The sequence below is a fragment of the Aspergillus glaucus genome, assembly GCF_001890805.1.
Source record: "Aspergillus glaucus CBS 516.65 unplaced genomic scaffold ASPGLscaffold_30, whole genome shotgun sequence".
Lineage (NCBI taxonomy): Eukaryota > Fungi > Ascomycota > Eurotiomycetes > Eurotiales > Aspergillaceae > Aspergillus > Aspergillus glaucus.
The window spans coordinates 125,105-137,468 of NW_019170482.1; the positions used below are offsets into that span (position 1 = coordinate 125,105).

General features: G+C 47.8%; 10 protein-coding genes across 10 annotated transcripts; 7 read left to right on the forward strand and 3 right to left on the reverse strand.

Moving 5' to 3' along the window:
- Window positions 1-553: 553 nt before the first annotated feature.
- On the forward strand, window positions 554-1,886 carry ASPGLDRAFT_70059 (uncharacterized protein; the record flags this gene model as incomplete). Its single annotated transcript, XM_022549434.1, has 5 exons — window positions 554-745; window positions 804-840; window positions 895-962; window positions 1,022-1,463; window positions 1,516-1,886. The coding sequence occupies 5 exons, from the start codon at window positions 554-556 to the stop codon at window positions 1,884-1,886; spliced, it is 1,110 nt and encodes a 369-aa protein (XP_022396217.1).
- On the forward strand, window positions 1,775-2,187 carry ASPGLDRAFT_1040958 (uncharacterized protein). Its single transcript, XM_022539461.1, has 2 exons — window positions 1,775-1,796; window positions 1,850-2,187. The coding sequence occupies exon 2, from the start codon at window positions 1,879-1,881 to the stop codon at window positions 2,083-2,085; it is 207 nt and encodes a 68-aa protein (XP_022396218.1). The 5' UTR covers window positions 1,775-1,796; window positions 1,850-1,878; the 3' UTR covers window positions 2,086-2,187.
- ASPGLDRAFT_52570 (C2H2-type zinc finger protein) lies at window positions 2,018-2,834 on the reverse strand. Its single transcript, XM_022547787.1, has one exon. It carries the CDS (start codon window positions 2,727-2,729, stop codon window positions 2,289-2,291), a length of 441 nt encoding a protein of 146 aa, XP_022396219.1. The 5' UTR covers window positions 2,730-2,834; the 3' UTR covers window positions 2,018-2,288.
- A 787-nt stretch (window positions 2,835-3,621) lies between these two features.
- Window positions 3,622-4,249, reverse strand: ASPGLDRAFT_52573 (uncharacterized protein). Its single transcript, XM_022547788.1, has one exon. The coding sequence runs from the start codon at window positions 4,100-4,102 to the stop codon at window positions 3,836-3,838; it is 267 nt and encodes an 88-aa protein (XP_022396220.1). The 5' UTR covers window positions 4,103-4,249; the 3' UTR covers window positions 3,622-3,835.
- Window positions 4,250-4,430: 181 nt separating this feature from the next.
- Window positions 4,431-5,553, reverse strand: ASPGLDRAFT_52574 (uncharacterized protein). Its single transcript, XM_022547789.1, has one exon. It carries the CDS (start codon window positions 5,210-5,212, stop codon window positions 4,862-4,864), a length of 351 nt encoding a protein of 116 aa, XP_022396221.1. The 5' UTR covers window positions 5,213-5,553; the 3' UTR covers window positions 4,431-4,861.
- Window positions 4,867-5,834, forward strand: ASPGLDRAFT_1040920 (uncharacterized protein). Its single transcript, XM_022539460.1, has one exon. The coding sequence runs from the start codon at window positions 5,288-5,290 to the stop codon at window positions 5,792-5,794; it is 507 nt and encodes a 168-aa protein (XP_022396222.1). The 5' UTR covers window positions 4,867-5,287; the 3' UTR covers window positions 5,795-5,834.
- A 194-nt stretch (window positions 5,835-6,028) lies between these two features.
- ASPGLDRAFT_180776 (phosphotransferase family protein) lies at window positions 6,029-7,418 on the forward strand. The gene is made up of 3 exons (XM_022542976.1): window positions 6,029-6,369; window positions 6,426-6,901; window positions 6,956-7,418. Exons 1-3 carry the CDS (start codon window positions 6,097-6,099, stop codon window positions 7,359-7,361), a joined length of 1,155 nt encoding a protein of 384 aa, XP_022396223.1. The 5' UTR covers window positions 6,029-6,096; the 3' UTR covers window positions 7,362-7,418.
- A 213-nt stretch (window positions 7,419-7,631) lies between these two features.
- Window positions 7,632-9,222, forward strand: ASPGLDRAFT_70060 (uncharacterized protein; the record flags this gene model as incomplete). The annotated part of the gene is made up of 3 exons (XM_022549435.1): window positions 7,632-8,203; window positions 8,242-8,622; window positions 8,682-9,222. 3 exons carry the CDS (start codon window positions 7,632-7,634, stop codon window positions 9,220-9,222), a joined length of 1,494 nt encoding a protein of 497 aa, XP_022396224.1.
- A 152-nt stretch (window positions 9,223-9,374) lies between these two features.
- Window positions 9,375-10,070, forward strand: ASPGLDRAFT_1041023 (uncharacterized protein). Its single transcript, XM_022539462.1, has one exon. It carries the CDS (start codon window positions 9,526-9,528, stop codon window positions 10,006-10,008), a length of 483 nt encoding a protein of 160 aa, XP_022396225.1. The 5' UTR covers window positions 9,375-9,525; the 3' UTR covers window positions 10,009-10,070.
- Window positions 10,071-10,249: 179 nt separating this feature from the next.
- ASPGLDRAFT_52578 (DUF3632 domain-containing protein) lies at window positions 10,250-11,379 on the forward strand. The gene is made up of 2 exons (XM_022547790.1): window positions 10,250-10,691; window positions 10,744-11,379. Exons 1-2 carry the CDS (start codon window positions 10,280-10,282, stop codon window positions 11,208-11,210), a joined length of 879 nt encoding a protein of 292 aa, XP_022396226.1. The 5' UTR covers window positions 10,250-10,279; the 3' UTR covers window positions 11,211-11,379.
- Window positions 11,380-12,364: the final 985 nt, after the last annotated feature.

Genomic DNA, 12,364 nt, shown 5'->3' on the forward strand with positions numbered 1-12,364 from the left:
CATTTATGATGCCACATGGACACAGAGCACTCTCGACACTACTGCAAGTACTCGAGGGCTTCGGAGCCGATCCTCACCTCATTTGCCACAGATTGACTGGCCCTGACGCATTACAACATAGCGCTCGTGCTAAACACCGATTAAGGTTTGGAAAGATGGGGACTGAAACGAATGAGAGGCGTACGTAAGAGTATTTTGCGCAGAGGTGCAGTAAAATGGAGTCCCGGTTAAAAGCAGGCTGGCTCCTTTTCGTCGCTATGGTCCACGGCTTGAGTATTTTTTTTTTTCTTATTCCTCTTTCTCTTTGGCCGTGTTTTATGCGTGGCTCAGCTGTGTACTGTACGCTTATGGCACTATATTGTTCAGCCTGAAACACAGGCTTACCGGATCTCTGGGAGACGTTACGCTTTTTCCTCTTTCGCTCTTTATGCTTTTCATAGATCGACTCTCCCGCAACGGCATTCATTCCCTTATCGTCTCGAAAACACACGTTCCTTTGAATACTTTCTGCTTGCCGATATAAGCAATTCTTTGCTCTTTTACCAACCTGAAAATGGACGCCGGATTAGAGAGCCACGCCCTGTTTCGTCGAGAAGATGCGTCAGTGGCGAGAGGGAACCGAGCCCTAGTGGTGACGGCTGTGTTGACCGCACTATCCATCCTGGTCGTTGCAATGCGAGTCTATGCACGAATGGCATTAATCAAGATGATGGGTCGGGAAGACTGGACCATTGTAGTTTCATTGGTGAGTCTGGTTCGAACGAGTGAAGATGCTGGACACATGTTGACGAAGGGGTGCCTAGGTGTTTGCTATTACCTATCTTGGGTTTGTTGCTGGTGGTAAGTTCTATTGATAGTCCCAGAAAGATATCAGATATTCTGACTATACGATAGAGGCGCATTTTGGTCTCGGAGCACATTCTTCGACATTATCCAATGAAGAATTGATGAGCCAGCTAAAGGTACGATCAAGCGACAAACCTGTACCCCGTTTCTTCAGAATGTAAGCTCACTGATGCAGATGCTCTGGGTCGCCATCCCCATGTACAACGCAAGTCTGGCTTGTACCAAGTTCTCCATCCTCTTCCAATACCTCCGCATCTTTCCCAGTCGACCGTTCCGTATCTCCTGCTACACCGTCATGGGCATTGTCGCATTATACTCGACCTGGGCCTTTATCACCGGCTTCCTGACCTGCGTACCGGTGGCCAAATTTTGGGACCGGACGGTGAAGGGTTTCTGCTTCAGTTTCGAAGCGCTGTGGTTTTTCAACGCCTCGATGAACATCGCAACGGACTTTATTTTGCTTGTCATGCCGATGCCGCTTCTTTCACAGCTTCAGCTTCCGCGAATGCAGAAAATTGCGCTGTGTGGCGTTTTTGCGATTGGTGGATTGGTTGTGATTACCAGTGCTCTTCGTCTTTCCAGTTTGCATACCGTTGCAAGAGACCCTGATACATCTTGTAAGCCATCCTGCAACATAATCACACAAGAAACATGCTAATACCCGCAAAGACAGCAACGTCGCCGCCGCTTACTGGACCGCCGCAGAATGCAACGTCGCCATCATCTGCGCCTCGCTCCCCTTCCTCCGCCCCGTGATCAGCTGCATCTTCCCCAATCTCATGCCCACAAGCAGCTACCGCCGCCACAGAACCGGCTTCAACACAACAAACCGCTCTCGTTTTCAAACAGAACTCTACTCGCAACACCGCGACTACGATATGTACACAATTGACGTGAAGTCGGATGCGGTGAATCGTGATCCGTTTAGGGGGATTGAGGTGACGACGGAGATGATTCAGGAATCGGGGGAGCCGAGTACGAGTCAAAGTGTTGTTGAGTCGACGAATACTAGCCAGAAAGGGTTGGTTATGGATGTATGAGTTATGTTATATGGGGATGGTTTATGCTTTCGTAAATATATTTTTTTCTTTGTTTAATTGTTCGGATACCCAATATAATCAGATGTTTTCTTTTTTTATCGATGTATATATACTTGCTGAATACATGAATCATGCATTGTTCTATAATGTCCGATCTATAGACATCTGGGTAAGGTTCATTAGTGTACGGATAGGATAGGATCCCGTAAAAGCTAAGTATACCTTTGGAACCAATAGACTATTTATCATCTCTTTGCGCCTCCTTCACATCATTACAAAACAACCACCTCGTTCTAGGATCATCCCCCTTCCGTTTCCAACCATCAATCTTCTTCGGATAAAAATCAATCTGGCCCTGTAAGGTAGCATCATGCGCAAGTATGATAATAATCCAGCAAATCTTCAAGGTACTGGTGCCTCGCATTCAAGACAGCTTCTTGGTAAAGGTTCAATCCCCACAGCGCGACAAAGTGAATGCCAAGCAGCAATGTCATCCTCTGCCCCAAACCAGAGTTTGAACTCTTGAGTAAGCGCTTCCTGGTACTGGTCCCAAGCTTGGGCCGAGTCCTTATTGCCTTTACGCCAACCATAGAATCTTTGTAAGGACGGATACGATTCACTTGGTGGCAAATTAGGATCAAATTTAAAGCCGTCAAAGGATTGGAAAAATATGTTCAGTGGCGTTTTTGGCAGCTGAAAATGCGGGGGCAAATTCCGGAGATGCTGGTTGAGGGCCTTCTGGCTGCTAAACGAACGATCACAGAGCTCACACTCATGTGATGGAGTATGCGCGGTCAAGAGCCTCCTCACTGCCAAATGAACGATCGAAAATCTCACACTCATATGATGGAACATGCGCGGGCGAATCCTGGAGATGCTGGTCGAGGGCCTTCTGGCTGTCAAACGAACGACCAGACTTCACACTCATGTGATGGAGCATGTGCGGGCGAGTCCCAGAGATGGTGGTCGATGGCCTCCTGGCTGCCAAATGAACAGTCACAAAGTTCACGCCACGTCGTGGCAACACAGATCAAATAAGACCTTTGAATGAGGTCTTGTAAGACACTTAAAGCGTTTATTATTTGATTTTAGCTACCCCATGTTGTGAAAATGAATCACAAAAGTATGCAATGGTGCTGTCACGGGCTCTGTCACGGAGCTCAGCTGGGATAATGGAACATCAACTCATGTGTTCTACCTAGGTAGCTATCGACGAGAATAATCAACATGAGGACGGAAGAAAGGAGGTAACACCGTATTTATCAACAAAGCAACAAAGCAAACAACTGCACCTCACGTGATACCCAGCCAACGTGACCAGGCCGTCACACCTCCTTGGGGCTGTCCTTGGCTGGCTTAAGCTTGGTTGGATCAGGCTGGCTAGCTACAGCAACCGCTTGGGTTTGTCGGTTCTTCGGCTTCTTTTTAGTGACCTCCTGCCATTCCTGTCCTCCAGGTCTGGTGGAGAGCAGTGCAGCTAGGTCTGCAAAACTCAGTTCCTGCCTTGACTGTTGGCTCATTTCCCTCACTTTGGGGGTCTGGTTGTTGTCATGTTTGTTTACCCGGTTCAGTTGGGTATCAATTGCCAGTGTGTTCTGCCTTACCAGCCTGTGACGGCTCAACGGCTCAACGCCAGACAAACAGCGCCAGCATATCAAACGATGCCATACAAGCAATATGGACAAACAAGGGCTTAAGCCGCACCACACAAATGTCTATAAAGACCGTTCATCGCCTAGATAGATTTCCTTTTCTTCTTATTCCCCAGATTCGATATTCTCGTCGTTAGGCTACTTAGTCTAGATATGAATATTATTCGTTTTAGCTGCTAGTTTCCGAGCCCGTGATACAGCCCAGGCTGCTGGATGGTGCACTGGGCCTCTGTAAGCTCTGTGCGAAGTTTACTGACTTCCTGCTCCAGGTTTGTAATCCGCTCTAGATAGATCCCTTCATGAATCTGCTGTTCTGCTCTCCAGTTGGACAGCTCTTCTGCCAGGTGTGCCTGGACCTGTTCTCGGACCATCTGGTACATTTCTTGTTGCTGTGTCTGGGCTGCTTCCAAGGCCCCCACCACCGCCTGGGCGCGTTTGCTCGCGTCTAGCAGGGAAATTTGATGCTTCGGCCTGCCAATCCATGACTTTTGTAGAATCTTGCGTTGTCTGATTCCGCTTCTGGCCTCGCTGGCCCCCCAGGTTGCCAGCGCTCCTGGCCCTCATTTTCATCAATGCTCACACTCATCTGTGCTGCCATCGTTGAGACAGGTTGCATCACGTTCCCGGATCGCCAACGGGTTGGCGTTGGGGTGACTGGCGTATCATGTGTTTCCGCGAACTGGGAGGCCACGTTGCCCACCTCGGGGGGTGACGCGTGAAAAAGACGTGTTTTCCTTGGGTGCTGATTTTTGATGTTCCAGACGCCAAGTTTTTTTGCTTGCTGGTCAATTGCATAATGCAGTGGGGCTCTGCCTTCGAGAAGATGGGTCGTGTTAACTGCGTAGGGAGTCTGCAGGAGTTTCTTTAACAACTTCAGGGCTCTGCCTTCGCCTATCAGGTCGCGCATTTGGATTAGGAGATGCAAAGTGGTCTTGTCTCTTTGCTGATCGTGATATATTTCGCCAGAGTCTAGAGATCTTGAATGGGGCACGAAAAGTACACTATATGGTCATTGCCGCTTTCCAATTCTCGCAGTAATGGAGTTTTACTGAAAGAATCCGAGGGGCTTTGGTCGGGTATTTCTGGATCCACGCCTTCATTCAGAAGCGCTTCGACTATGTTTGCATCCTGAAATTCCACAGCCCATGATAGCAAGGTACGAGTATCTTTATCCCAGCAGACCGAATGTCCGCCTGCCTTTTCAGTCAATAAATAAACACGATCCCTGGATGCGTGGCCTCCCCCAGTCCCCGATCGCCTTCGTGCCTCTAGGAGTCGCCAGAAGCACGTGCAACCATCCGGGTCTCGCTTGGTAGTGTCGGCCTATTGATCAATAAGAAGCTCCATGAGATAATAATTCTCGCTCTTCGCTGTCAGAATCAATGGTGTCTGACCATTGCTATCTTGACAATTCACATCAATCCTCTCGTTGAGCAGTAATGCTTTTACTATCTTTTTCTGTGCATCCTGTCCACTCAACGTTTGTGTAGTGTCGGTGAAAATATGCGTCATGGCCCATATCAATGGAGTGCGCTTCTCATAATCCTCAGAGTTGATCTCCGCACCATTTACCAGCAGACAAGCGATCACGTCGATATTAGCCGATGCTAACCTCGGGAATATCTTTCGCGGCCCTATGACCCGGCCATATACCAGTCCAGGTGTCGCTGCCATGAAAATGGAGTGCGACCACCTATGTCTTTTGAGTTAGGATCGGCTCCGTAGTCCAGCAAGAGTTTCGTGTATTGGATGCTTTGGAGTTCGGCGGCGTATGAAAGCGCCGTCCGGCCGAGACAGTCTCGCAGTTCAATGTATTCCAGGGACATAGATTCCAGTAATACTTGCAGCGCTTCAAAACATGCATGGCCTGGTGCTTGCGCTATATGCTTTCCCCAGAGACCGTTCTCGAAAGTGAATAATGACGCTATCCAGTTCGCAAGGTGTTGTCTTTTCCGGTTGAATAACTGCTATGATTTCGTCCTCATGATACACGCAGATATCGGTTTTGCGCAGCTTGAATTTCAGGCGGATGCTTCTGGGTATTTTGGCTCCGAGAAGACTCGGATGCCAAAACTCGAGAATAGGGTGTATATGAGACCTCTCAGAAACCCATTGGATCTGTATTATGAGCCTCGGCTGGAGGTGAAGACGTTGACAGTTCTTTGCTGGTGCAGCACGAGCAACATGGAGGGTTTGGTATACAGCGATCCTGGAAGCATCGTCCCTAGAAAGGCAATGTTAGCATCTCTCCCATAAATCTTTGAAAGCGTGAGTGCTGTTGGCATTGACTTTGGTTCAACAACATTGTCGCTCACGTACTCGACGTTATCTGACCGGTCAACGTACATATACCTGCGGGCGTAGCTAATGATAGCACAAGTTGTGTCAACTGCAAGGGGGCATATTTCTTTTTCTTGGGAAACCTACAATTTCCGTCTGGAAATTGATAAACACCGAGCATCCGCATTTAGCTGACGGAACTTATTTCCTACACAGTTTATCTACCAATATCCCCCCCCAAACATATTGTACAGAGTACTCTGTACTACGCTTGCAATATGATGGAGGCGACCGAGATCCAAACTCTGGCGCACCAAATTACGGCGGCTCAGGAAGATGATATTGAGCCTGCAATTCCCATATTGAAAGAGCTTGCATTTACTCCCTACGCATGCTCTTCTGTCGAGCAAGTCTCTGGCGGGGTTGTCAACTTTACTTTCAGGGGCTTCCTCTCCAACCCTCTTCCCAATGGCAGTAGCAGCGTCATTATCAAACATTCCAAAGACTTCTCGGGGTTTATTCCTGGGGTGCAGATCCAAGCTGCCCGATGCGTATGTGAACAGAGATTCCAAAGCTACACGTTGTCTGACATTTCCATTATTTGTAGCAAGGCGAACAACGAATTCTTCAAGCTCTCGCAAATGGTCTGAGCCCAATTGTCCATCAGAATGGTATACTGGTTCAGACACCTTGCCAATACCACTTTATTCCGCACCTCAATGCTCAAGTGATGGAAGAATTCCCGGACGTCACTACGTTAGGTAGATTCCTCCTTTCTTCGGAGTCAAGCAAACTCTCAGGATCGCTTGCCACAGGCATCGGCCGTGCCTTGGGGCGTTGGTTGACGTCCTTTCACGACCGTAGCTCAGTCCCAGAAGTGGTACAGGAGGTTGGCTGCAACGAAAAAGGCCGGGATGCGATGTATACCCTTTTGGCTGGCGGCGTGGCCAAAGCAATGGATAACTTCCCCAGCCTCTTTGATGGACGTGCGGACGATTTCCAGAAGTATGTACAAGAGGCAATTTATGGTGAAATTGATGAGGCTAGCAAGACAATCGTCCATGGGGACTTTGCTGTCCGAAAGTAAGTGGCTTGAACTCTCAAAACGTTTCTTTTTATGTCTAACAGTCTATAAAGTATTTTGATCTCAAACTCGGCCGCTACTACTCAGCAAAATATCCTTGTTTCCCCTATCGACTGGGAAGCGTACCACCTTGGCCGCATCGAATTTGACCTGGGACAGTTTCTGGGAGACCTCTACACACATGAGTATTTCAAGGGTGTTGGTAGTTGTACAGCTCTGCTTCAAGGCTTTTTAGATGGCTATAAACCATTGAGCAAAAAGCAACTGTCCTCCGTGGCAGTCTATACTGGAATTCAGATTTTGGTTTGGGCACCTGTTGTTGCAGCACCGATGACCAGGGAGCAGGAGGAGCAGCTTGTGAGTTACGGAAGGGACCTTATCTTCAAGGGTAAAGAGGAAGATTGGGGATGGCTCGAGACTAGCTATATCGGGCCTATCTTCAGAAAAGAAACCGTGTAGTTAGACCTCTTTAATAGAAAATTCATACTTAGTACGTTGAATAACGAACATCGTCGGACCTTTGTAAGTACTTCTTGCACTCTGCCCTAGTAAACATCAATTTACCCCTTACCCCTTTGCAGTATAGAGAAATGTTCCGAAGAGAGATCAGATATATCCGTGAAAAGGGAGGAGTCGGCTTTTATTCAAGTAAACAACACATTCTCCGAATACAATTACATCGTCCAAAATCCCGTTATTACCCGAGACGGACGGGATATTTTAACTGCAATGGCTGAGCAAGACACAAAAGAAAAGCACCATGTTGAGGATGAGCAAGGGAAGATAGACGAAGAACGGGAAACCAGAGAAGCGGACGAGAGAAATGAACCACCACCACCACCACATTCCGTACTGAACAAGTATGGGAAAGTCTACATTACATTTATGGCAGCTCTGGTGGGCTTCTTTTCTCCCATTTTCAGTCAAATTTACTTCCCCGCTCTCCCGATTCTCGCGCAGTACTATGGCAAAACCACGACTCTGATCAACCTGACGGTCACCACATACATGATTGTCCAGGGAATTGCGCCGGCTTTTGTGGGAAATTTCGCTGGTATCAGTGGCCGTCGACTAGCCTATATCCTGGCTTTCACTATCTACACGGCGGCAAATATTGGCCTAGCTGTCCATGATAGCTATGGGGCTTTGCTGGGTCTGCGATGTCTCCAAAGTACCAGAAGCAGTGCCACCAGCTCTATTGGATATGCAGTTGCCGCTGACATTGCTAGTCCAGCCGAGCGGGGCAAGTATATAGGACCGATGACTGCTGGCTCTATGGCTGCTCTCTCTCTCTGGGGCCTGTGATTGGGGACTTGCTCGTTCGGTATCTGGGATGGAGGAGCATCTTCTGGTTTCTGGTAATCATTAGCGGAGCCTTCCTAATGGTATATACTATCACGGTCCGGGAGACTGCCAGAGAGATTGTTGGGAATGGAAGTATTGTCCCAGCCGACTGGTGGAGGTTGTCTGTATTCCAATGTCTTTCTCCTACTCGACACCGCTGTGCGAAGACACAAGGCCCACCACAAACACAAAAGTCAAAATTTTTATATGTTAATCCGATTAAGTCGTTCGTGGTCTTTGCGGATAAGGCTGGCTTGATCAACCTCTGCCACATCGGCATAACATATCTTTCCTGCATCGCCGTTATGACAAACACCGCAAACATGTTTGGTGACCTTTACAACCTTGACTCTCTCAAGATAGGTTTATGTTTTCTGTAGGTTTCACTTCCAGGAACTTGGGAGACAGCAATAACTAACTCATGTAACCGGGAAGACCGTTTGGAATAACCGGTTGCATCGGCTCTTTTGCAGTAGGTAAAATGGTTGACATGAACTACTGCCGTATAGCTCGCAAGCACAACCTCCCCTTGAACCGCCAGAGCAATCGAGTACCAGACGTATTCCCCTTCGAGAAGGCCCGTCTACAAATCGCAATCCCCGCGGTCATTATCACCGGTCTCACCCTAATCCCGTATGGCTGGGTTCTGCAGCAACGTGTCCATCTTGACACCTCCCTGGTCTTACAAGGCATTCTCGGATTCTGTGTCACGGCCACCATCAATGTCCTGATGACACCCCTGGTTGACCTGTTTCCGAAAACGCCGGCGAGTGCTTCCGCGGCGGCAAACCTGGTTCGGTGCTGGCTTGGGGCTGTAACCGCTGCGGTTATTGAGTACATGGTCACTGGGATGGCATTGGGGTGGTGTTTCGCGTTCTTTGGGTTTGTGACACTTGCGAGCTTGCCATTTCTTCGGATTGTGTATGTGCGTGGGATGAAATGGCGCAAGTCTAAGCAGGAGCGCGAGCGGAATTAGATGGGTTCTATATCTAGGGTGTCTAATTCATGTATTTATACAGTGTATCTTATTCCTGATTAGAGAAATTGTATGCCTTAGCAACCTATGTGGTAGAAAGATCTGTCCATCAGATGTCTGGCACTGGCCGCTGTTGAAATATATCTAAAGTCATATATCCTGCTTTTACCTTTACTGACATGTCGTGAACCATATCCACTTCCAGTGTTTTCATTAAATTTGTCAAAGGATAGTAAACGCTGTGCAACAGGACGTCACTCAGTCTCATAGCTTGCAAGTAGAGCTGGATAACCTCGGCCCTTTATGCAGGTCGCCAGTTTCCATCCCAGATTCCAAGCATCCTGGATACTTGAATTCATCCCCTGTCCGGCCTTGGGTGAGTGCGTATGGATAGCATCGCCGACGAAAAAGACGCAATACTTCGGGTCGGAGAAACGAGTGGCCAATCGTTGCTTAAGTCAGTATGAGGACCACCAGTCGCATAGCTGTAATTTCCGAGTACACGGAAAACAAGCAATTATCGAGCATTATGACACAATCAGGTCATTGGTCCCTCCGGAGCGACTGTTAGAGTATGAATTGCGAGATGGTTGGGGGCCGCTATGCGAGTTTCTAGAGTTGGAATGTCCGAAAGAGGAATTTCCTTCGGGGAATGATGGGGGTGACTTCAAGGCACTTGTAAGGCAGTTGGATTGGATGAGGGTGAGGGAGGCAGCGTGGCAGAATCGATGGATGGCTGCTGTTGTAGTAGTGGCTGCAGCTGGCTTGAGATATTTCTCGACTTGACGAGGTATAGATGGCCGCGTTTAGAAAAGTTGTTGCTTCCTTGTACCTAAGCTACATTCTAGGGCTTCTTTTGCGCTTTTAAAATGTACATAGCGTCGGTGACAACTGGCAGCATGATGTGAAATGAGTTACGTTTGTACAGCCCGCAAGGCTGAATCGAGTGAGTGGAGACGAACAAGTCACATTAATACTCGACAATTTCTACAAGTATATCCGTGACTCTTTTCTCATAATGCACGTTAATTCAATCTGACGTTTATCCCAATCAATTATGGCTACTACAAACCCTCTGAATATTGACATCGAATGCTATCATCCGCCCTCGGATGAAGAGCAAACCATTTTCAATATCCTAACCGTCTACCTCCCCGAAGACTCCCCCACAACACCTCAGCAAGCAGCCCACCAAATTACTATTCTCCTACCAGACAATCAACCAGACAATGATGTTATTGATAAGCCAAGCCAAGGTGGTTTTCTTTGCAGCCTCTGGGAATTGATGTTTCATATCGCCGACCAACTGGACTATCGAGAAGAACCCATGCAGCGGTTTGTCATGTTAATCGAGGCTATTCGCGAGTCTCCGGTTCCTTTCATTAAGGAGAATGATAGGCTTACCGATGGTGCACGGGTTTGGCAGGACTTGCCTTATTTCAGTATGATGCTGTGTGAGAGATGGAATAGTAAGTTTCATTTGCTATTCACACACTCTCTTATTAGATGCTGACATTCCAGGCATGCCTACTCCCGAATCCCCCAACGAGGCCCATCGCCGAGAGAAAAACATAAACGGGCTAATCGCCCATTTCACCAACAAAGGCATATACCAAGGCCAGTACCGAGCCATCGCCATGATCCATCGTGCACTGGAGTGTAACGACGGAAGATCGCGAAAAAAGCTACATTTACAACTGAGAAAAGCAACTATTGCCTATCGCGTCCCTACTGCCGCAATATACTTGATCTTGTGTGCTCCTAAGCTCTTCGAGGCCTGTAAGCAGCGCAAGTGTCAAGATTCTGAGGCGACTGGGGAATTGTGGAAGGGGGAGCCGGCTCGAGGGTATTCGGTTGCGCGGTGGGAGTTTTGGAGAAGTCGGTTTGTGGTAATTATTGATCATTCTGATGCGACGGAGGAGACTAGAGAGTCGTGTAGGGCTGCGATTGAGGCGATGGATGCTGCAGTGGGACAGGCGGCACATTAATCATTTAAGTCAACCTCAACATCTATATAATATCCTTTCTACACTGAGGGGCAGCATGACAATAAGCACTCGAGGTTATATATGTCGGTAATGATGACCTGGAGACTCGTCGTCCTTCCTTGACTGTGAATGGATGACCAATAATAGTTCAAACTGCTGTGAATAGAAGTCTTAGCTATGCATATTGCATCTCCCTATCAGAATAAATCATCAACAAGTCGTTCTTCTACCATCTTCAATATAGTCAACATTGTCTTCATCGAGGTAAAGAGAGCTCTAGCTACAGCGCCTTCTTTCTACTCGAGATATCGTTTACCCATGAGGATTACAACAACGTCCAAATCGCATTCGCCACGAAAGTATAATCCTCATACGTTTGTCTCTACAGTCCTTGCAGAGGCGGTCGGTATGTTCAAACTTTTCTCCTGTCTCCTCGTCTCAGTACTGTGGTCACGATATGCTAACTTGTACTCTTCAAAGCATTTGACATGATAAACCGAAACTCAAGGATACATTACGTTACTATTTTGCCGATAAGCCCGATATCTCAAGGCATTGCGGCTAAAGGCATGGATAAACTGGCGTCAAACCTAGCGAGCCTCGCCTGATCGATGGTCTCGCTATTCACAAGACGAGCAAGCCCTTCAAAAGGGCTTGCTCCTATCTTGTAGCAGTATTTGCAGGAGGAGTACCTATCAATAACCATTCATCGGTCAGACAGCACCTTAAGCACATTTTATTGGACAGGCACAATTCTGCTAATATTGAAGAGGTACGCTACATATGGTCGACAAAGGGCTCAATTTGGAACTGGACAAACCATGTTGGAGGAGACTAGAAATGTTCTAGAGGCCTGGAAGAGATGCATGGAGCAAATACGTGAGCTTATTCTCGTCACAGTCTTAAATTGGGTGCATAGAACCAGTCAATTGGGGAGCGAGATTGGTCCGCAATGAAGGTATCCTCCTCTTGTACCCCAGAATGCCAATCATCCGTTCTGTTCACCGATCGTTGGCGAGAATCAGTCACCGTCATTCCTAAAATCTGCATCCCATCACCATGCTGGCTTAGATGTCTGTTCTGCAGAAGTACAAATCCTGTTGCAAGCAGCAGATCCCCCGTCCTCATTTTCGATGCTGGGATTGCGTCCATGA

Coding starts and splice junctions, on each gene's coding strand:
- ASPGLDRAFT_52573 (XM_022547788.1), bottom strand. CDS start 4,102: ATGAGGGCCAGGAGCGCTGGCAACCTGGGGGGCCAGCGAGGCCAGAAG.
- ASPGLDRAFT_52574 (XM_022547789.1), bottom strand. CDS start 5,212: ATGGCAGCGACACCTGGACTGGTATATGGCCGGGTCATAGGGCCGCGA.
- ASPGLDRAFT_1040958 (XM_022539461.1), top strand. CDS start 1,879: ATGTATGAGTTATGTTATATGGGGATGGTTTATGCTTTCGTAAATATA.
- ASPGLDRAFT_1040920 (XM_022539460.1), top strand. CDS start 5,288: ATGCTTTGGAGTTCGGCGGCGTATGAAAGCGCCGTCCGGCCGAGACAG.
- ASPGLDRAFT_52578 (XM_022547790.1), top strand. CDS start 10,280: ATGGCTACTACAAACCCTCTGAATATTGACATCGAATGCTATCATCCG. Junction 10,692..10,743: donor GCTGTGTGAGAGATGGAATA/GTAAGTTTCATT, acceptor CTGACATTCCAG/GCATGCCTACTCCCGAATCC.
- ASPGLDRAFT_52570 (XM_022547787.1), bottom strand. CDS start 2,729: ATGAGTGTGAGATTTTCGATCGTTCATTTGGCAGTGAGGAGGCTCTTG.
- ASPGLDRAFT_1041023 (XM_022539462.1), top strand. CDS start 9,526: ATGCAGGTCGCCAGTTTCCATCCCAGATTCCAAGCATCCTGGATACTT.
- ASPGLDRAFT_180776 (XM_022542976.1), top strand. CDS start 6,097: ATGATGGAGGCGACCGAGATCCAAACTCTGGCGCACCAAATTACGGCG. Junction 6,370..6,425: donor AGATCCAAGCTGCCCGATGC/GTATGTGAACAG, acceptor CATTATTTGTAG/CAAGGCGAACAACGAATTCT. Junction 6,902..6,955: donor GGGGACTTTGCTGTCCGAAA/GTAAGTGGCTTG, acceptor CAGTCTATAAAG/TATTTTGATCTCAAACTCGG.